The sequence below is a fragment of the Centrocercus urophasianus genome, unplaced genomic scaffold (genome assembly GCF_019232065.1).
Source record: "Centrocercus urophasianus isolate 14NV4802_14NV808 unplaced genomic scaffold, USGS_Curo_1.0 seq_12, whole genome shotgun sequence".
In the NCBI taxonomy this organism is placed as follows: domain Eukaryota; kingdom Metazoa; phylum Chordata; class Aves; order Galliformes; family Phasianidae; genus Centrocercus; species Centrocercus urophasianus.
Genome location: NW_024884364.1, coordinates 34,707,835 through 34,714,918, shown reverse-complemented (window position 1 = coordinate 34,714,918; position 7,084 = coordinate 34,707,835). Strand labels below are relative to the sequence as shown.

At 36.3% G+C, this 7,084-nt stretch overlaps 1 protein-coding gene across 1 annotated transcript in view; it reads right to left on the bottom strand.

The window, feature by feature from the left end:
* Positions 1-621: 621 nt before the first annotated feature.
* Positions 622-7,084, bottom strand: part of EFHC2 (EF-hand domain containing 2) — a 59,465-nt gene continuing 53,002 nt past the window's right edge. Inside the window, exons 14-15 of the mRNA XM_042810760.1 lie at positions 2,758-2,863; positions 622-717 (exon numbers count right to left, since the gene is read on the bottom strand). Of these exons, the coding sequence (XP_042666694.1) occupies positions 622-717; positions 2,758-2,863 (202 nt within the window). The remainder of the gene's footprint in view (positions 718-2,757; positions 2,864-7,084) is intronic.

Here is a 7,084-nt window from a genome sequence, read left to right as displayed (position 1 = left end):
TGAGTAAAACTGAGCACTTACCAATCTGAGTTGCATCTAAAACAAAAACCAAGAGTTGATAGCTTTTGTACATGGCCTGCAAGAAATTTGCTTCTATGTTACAAGGTTATAATTATCACCCATACCAGAGCAAACTGACATTGTTCTAAAATCTTGCAACTACTTCCTCTGTAAAATAACAAACTTAGCACTTAAGTATTACTATATGGGTATAGCAAAAAAACAGAAGATAAAAAGCAACAGACGAATTGTGAAGAGAATTATCTTACTGAGCCAATTCTATCTGACTTAATATTACAAGAGGTCATCCAACAACCTCCTCTGTTAGCAGAACAAAGTAAGGTCAGTCTGATTTTGCTGTATTTGACTCAAGCAATTGCTGCTGCTTGTATATTCTCCATCTGACCATCTGATTATTGTTTTAATTGTGCTCACATAAGCATTAAAGAGTACTGTTGATTTAGGAGTTAAAAAACCACAAAGTACATACATATGCTTAAGTAAGAAATGTAATAAAACCTGTATCTGTCTTGTTTTTGTTTAACCTGACAGGTCTTCAATATCTAAGTAAGTGTTGGAGCAGAAACACTGATCCAAAAACAGTGACTTTCACAGTTTGGATCATTCTTCTTTGCCAAACAGGTCATCCAGGAGAGGCAAGTATTTGATTCTTTTCACGGGAAGGAATGGTGGCTGTCTGTTCCAGTTATCTTCATTCTGAAATTAGTAACACAGAGAGTATCTTAGAATATAATGTTGGAAACAGCAATAACTAAAAGCTGGCCAACTAAGATTGCATGTGCTGCTTCACTTCTTCATACAAATATTCTGTGAACATGTGGACCTTTACATAGCACATCCTCTTAAAACATTATTACATGAACATCTTTAACAATCTTGCAGAATATTTTATTAAATGTGTGTTTTCTGTCATTCAGCCTTCTGCAGATATTTCAAATTAAGTAATGCTATCTGTTCTTCATTAAGACACTTATATTTGAAAACCTTACAAGTCATCTACGATTCAATACTAAAAACCACACCAAAGAAAAATGAAGAAAAAAACCACAACACTGCTGCTAAAATCTATCTGTGAAATACAGACATTATAATCTGAAGATATCAATGTTAATCCAAAGTAAGTAATGAAAAGAGTGTCTAACGGATTCCAAAGCTGAAAAATTTAACAAGACTCAAATCCTTTCTTTCACTGATCTTTTCCTGATCTGCTTTATTACCTCCTCATTAAAATATACATAGTACCACCACTGCTTGCACACTGGCTTCACCCCATAGGAGCCCTCTCTTTCCCTCACCTGCCGGAAAGCAAGTCTTGCTCAATGGCTAGATAAGCCATACAGCTGTGAGGAAAAAACAGTCAAACACATTAAACAGAAAGTGTATCTATGTGTCTGCTTATTTTAGTCTCGATTTTTTTATGAAGCTTAGCACCACCTCCAAGGCAAAAATCCTCCTGGCACAGGCTCTGACTTTCTTTCATTAGCACAGTACCAAGGCCCTTGAGTCCCCTTACCCTGGCAGACTCTCCTGAAAGCGAGCACTATTTTAAATATCAAAATAGCTTAAAAACATAATTATTCTGAGAAAAAAAATATACCCACGGAATACAACCTACTCCATAGGCACAGGATTGCTATAGAAAACACATGGAAGTACTTTTTTTCTCTACAAGAAAGAAAAATACTTCCCAATCAGAAAATGAAAAATAGACCACTACGGAAGGCAGAGTAAAGCAGCATTGCAGGGCCCTGGTTAGACAATGTAGAGTTTGGGATGCTATAGAAAGAAGAGCTTGTAAGCCAAGGAAGAGAGAGAAGCCAAGTTAATAGCATAGTACGTGAGGAACGTTGATTTAAAATATGTCACTGTTGAACTGAAATGTAAGGGAATGCTGTGTTACTAAGTGGTCTGAATAAAATCAAACACATTCTGTACAAGTGTAGCAACACATGGGCTAGGCCAGAATAGAAAAACTACATTTTGGCAGAAGGGCTTCATATTTATCTGTTACAAGATAAAAAAAAAAAAAAAAAAAAATCAGTATAATTGCCTTATGTACCATCTATTTTAAAATGTTCCATTCAGCACAAGATGGCAAGATCAGATTAATTTCTGCAGTTTGTTGATGCCACATATTTATTTACCCTAAGTAGCAGGCTGGTAGAGATATACAAAGTTGATTCTTCAATACTGATTCTGCCTATGCCTACCAGTGATGTGCTGTTACATACAAGTTTCCACAGAGTTATAAAAAAATATATATATAGCTATTTTCTGTGGTGACAGTGGAGTTTAAAGAATTTCCTGGCTATCCCAGAAGACAAACAGAGCATTTGACATGTTGCAACAATACTTGTGGGTGGAGTGGTATTCACACCTATTGTTCAAGGACAACTACACTTGTTTCCCCACTCTTTTTTTTTTTTCTTCCAGAAAAACATCACAGAGATGTGGCACGCTGTAAGCAAGACTGTGTTACAGGCTTTGTCTTCCCTTTGTAACTCTTTTTGGTTAATTCTAACAGAATTAATTTGAACTGAATTTGGTTAATTCTAAGCCTGGAAAGAAAAATATATTACATGAAGACACAAAAATGAAAACAGGCCCAAATATGAAAAATTGAAAATTGTTGTAGTCTTTGTTGGATGAGGTACTCACATTACACTTGCCCAAATTACACAAGTGTCTCATGTGCTGAGTTTTAACTTTTCTTTTGCTCAAATATAATGGTTTTACCTGAGGAGGAAGCTTTATTGTCTGGAAAGCAGGGATTTGATTCTCTCTCCAGTTCACTGCATCCACAAACTTTTTATATTCCACTTGCTTATGGTCATCTTCAAACCTAAGTAGGATATCCATAAGATGCCTTATGATTAAATGAAAATTTTAACAAGTATATAATATTATCTACATCATACTAATGTTATCTACATCATACTAATGCAGTATTTGCTGGATAATTGCTTTTCAGTCCTTTACAACCAAACACTGGTGAGAGAACAGAAAAATCCTGCATAACTTCTATATCACACATTACATTCCATTTACTTAGTGCACATCAATATCTCTCATACAATTTTTTAAGGTTCATTAGATTCCAAGTAATTTTGTTTTACTTTTTAACCATTGCCCAACTTCTTCCAACACTGGGATCTCACAATTGGTGATAAATAGATTTGGGAAAGTCAGTGTACAATTTTTTTGTAGAGAAAAGAAACAGCTAGAAATATACATTGGAAAACGTGTCCAAATAGAGTGGATATTGGAAAATACAGGCTGGGTGGAGAATGGTTTGAAAGCAGCCCTGAAGAGAAGGATTTGGGGGGGGTCTGTTGATAAAAACTCAAGATGAGTTGGCATTGTGTGCTTGCAGCCCAGAAGGCCAACTGTAGCCTGGGTTGCATCAAGAGAAGTGTGACCAGCAGGCTGAGAGAGGTGATTCTGCCTCTCTGCTCTGCTCCTGTGAGACCCTAGCTTTAAACTGGAAGAGGGCAGACTTATACTAGATATTAGGAAGAAATTTACTATGAGGGTGGTCAGACAATGGAACAGGTTGCCCACTGAGGCAACTCCCTGGAAGCACTCAAGCCCAGGCTGGATGGGGCTCTGAGCAACCTGGTCTAACAGGAGGTGTTCCTGCCTATAGCAGTGGGTTGGAACTAGATGATCTTGAAGATCACTTGCAGCCTAAAACATTCTGTGATTCTTTAACACAAGAGAGTTGTACTATAACACAAGTGACCTGCTTTATACAGTTTCTCAGTCACTTCCTGAAAACAAGCAATGCCTTAAAAATGCTTTTTGCATAAACCTTGGAATCAGTTTCCAGTTAACAAACATGCAGCTCTCTAGCCTACCATTTAATAACCAGATTTTAAAATTTCAACTCATTTCATTTGGTAATAATTTATTTCCATGAAGTAAATATTTGTAATATTTAGCATCTGTTACATGGAGATATAAACCTTACCAGTTAAGTTCTACAGTTACTACTGCACGTTAACATAAACTCGCTAGGAGCAGATCTGTAAGCCATGCCATTGATTTGTACAAAGTGGCTTCAGAAAAAAAAAAAAAAAGAAAAAAAAAATACTCAATTTGGCAAAACACTTAGGTGCTTAATGCATAGAGAAATCCAATTGTTTCAGTGGGTTCAGTCAAATGTTTGAAAGGTACTGCAGGCTGAAGTTCATTGCAGAATTGATGCTACAAACGCAGATTGCTTTTGAAATCATAGAATCATAGAACGGACTGGGTTGAAAAGGACCAAAATGATCACTGAGTTTTTAACCCACTGCTATGTGGAGGGTCACCAACCACCAGACCAGGCTGCCCAGAGCCACATCCAGTCTAGCCTCGAATGCCCACAGGGATTGTACAGAAATGAAGTTAACTGCTCTACTATACTTACTATACATACTACATTAGGATGTGAATGGCATCTGTCTTACCTAGCACTACTTCAGTGTAAAAGGGATCTGGCTTAGGCAGATTAAGCACATCCTGAAAGCATCTGTGCTTTGCTAGTGTCCACAGAGAAATATATATGACTAGATAGACTCAATAAGCTATTTTTGGTGGAAACATCAGGTTAAACAATTCTACCATGTAACATGGTGAGACAAATATTATTGTATGTGTAGGAGCAAGATGACACACTGTCGTCTCCCGGAAACAATTTCTTTAGACAACCATTTTATTTTGTTCTTAAAGAAATAGCATTGCACAAAACATGGGCCTCAAAACCCTTCAGTTCTCCAAATCACTGAAAGGGCCCTCGTAAAAATAAAGAATGAAGGTACTTGAAGGATGATTTTACAGCATAAGCTGGGAAAACAATACTGGAAGAGAAATAAATCTAGTGACAAAAATAAACTGCAACTCATCCTCTTCCTCTCCTCCCCCCATGCCTTTCATTTAACAGTCAGCAGATAATATAAAATATACTGGAAGTCATGAACAGAGATTCTAGTGATAAACTAAAATGTTAAGTACAGTGCGTTACACTGAAGATAAAAGCAAAGACAGAGAAGAATGCTACTGTTACTGACATTAAAGATGAGTCTGAAACATTGCCAGGAGAAACCCTCCCCTTATAGCTTTGGTTTGGTTTAGGTTGGGTTTTTTGCAGGTGGTAACTGGGGAAACAAAAGAGTTTTGTATTGGGAGTAACAAGACAAAAAAGCTCTTGGAAATAAAACTGTGGCAAACAGATTTTGAATCTCAGAACAACCATTAATTTTTTTTTTTTTTTTTTTTTTACTATCATATATACTAGCATGTATCTATTAAGCTTTTTCTATTTCTGAAAATTCAGAATATAAGGTTACTATCAAGATGCAGAGCTGCATAAGTAGGAATTTTAAGTGAAGTTTAAAAGACGGGGTGTCGTTTCTTCAGCATCTATTTTATGTTGATGCAATGAAATTAAGGAAAAACATTGGTTCTGCTTTCAACAAGCATTACAAAGGAGAAAACTCCTTTGAACTGACAGCATGAGCAAGCTGAGCAACACCACTCACATGAAGTCAACTATAGTTTTAAGGTGGGCATGGGAAATGGGACTACTAAGTCCCATGTTTTAAAAGCTGCAGAAAGCAGCTTCAAATATCACTCTAGACTAATCCAGAGGAAATAATCTACTTTTTACATCTTTTTACTACTGTGACTTATTGCACCAATCTACTAAATGCACATACTTGTAATTCAGTACAGAACATCCAGATGGAATGAAGAGATGTTATCAAGTTCTGCATTATTAGGACAGAGATGCCATACATTTCAGAGCCGGAATTAATATGACTGAAACTGACAGTGCTTTTCAGTGAGGAAATTAGATTTGTCTTATCAAGAAGATACAACAAAGATCTCTCAAATCTGTTTCTCTCTGGTTTTGCCCTATGACTTAAACAATCCATGTGATTTTAGATTGTGTAAGTCATTTCCCCAACCCCAACAATGTCTGCAGAGTTTTTTTTTCTCCTACAACACAATCGTAGAACAGAATCACAGAATCATTAAGGTTGGAAAAGACCTCTAAGATCATCTAGTCCAACAATCCATTTATGACCACTAAACTATGTCTCTCAGGGCGATATCAACATGGTACTTGAACACCTTCATCATCTCCCTGGGCAGCCTGTTTCAATGCCTCATTACTTCTCTGGAGAAGTTTTTTCAAATATGCAACCTGAGCCTCCCCTAGCACAACATGAGGCCATTCCCTCTTGTCCTGTTGCTAGCTACTCTCTTTCACATCACAGAAATAATCACATATTTCTGCTTATAAAAGTATATTTCTAATGAAAAACTCCAGCTATGTTAAAAATCCAGTGAAATTACATGATGGTTATTTCTGAGGCTGCTTTCGTGAGTAAAGGCTATTAATGAATATATTTTCTTTCCCATCAAGAAAGCTGAAACCAAAAATTCATAATAAATGCTAATGTACATGTAAAGATTTCGTATGCTTTTATTTTTAATAGCATTTATTAAGTAGTTTTATCTGATACTAGCAGAAAAGAGGCATTATGTTGTTTTAAGCTTTAAAAAAAAAAAAGCTGGGATTCTTCAGCTACTTGACGATCCCTGTGTAACACAATATACACCTAAATTTTCAAAAATAGCTTATACAAAAAGTTTTAAGGTAGTAAGCACAGATGCAGCTGATCAGTGTTAGCTAAGAAAGGCTGCTATCTTGGATATACATTTATTCTCCTCTTGAACTACAATAAATTGAACCGTCAGTTCTTCATGATAACAAATAACAGAAATAATTTCTCTTAAGAGATCCATATATTCATGCTGGAGTCTTTTCATAATAAACAGCCAAGTGAGTTTTGGGCATTAAAGGTAACAAGCAGAAACAGAGTGCAGGAGAATGATTTCATGACCATTTCCAATCATGGTGCTGCCACCAGGACACATCTCACAGCAAGAAAAGACAGTTGGTTAGCTTTCTAAGTGAAGCAGGTCAAGTGTAAACAAACTATTAGAGGTAGGTGATTATGTTAAAGAAAAAGATACTGTACAAACCAGGGAAATACCAGGCAGACAGAAGAGG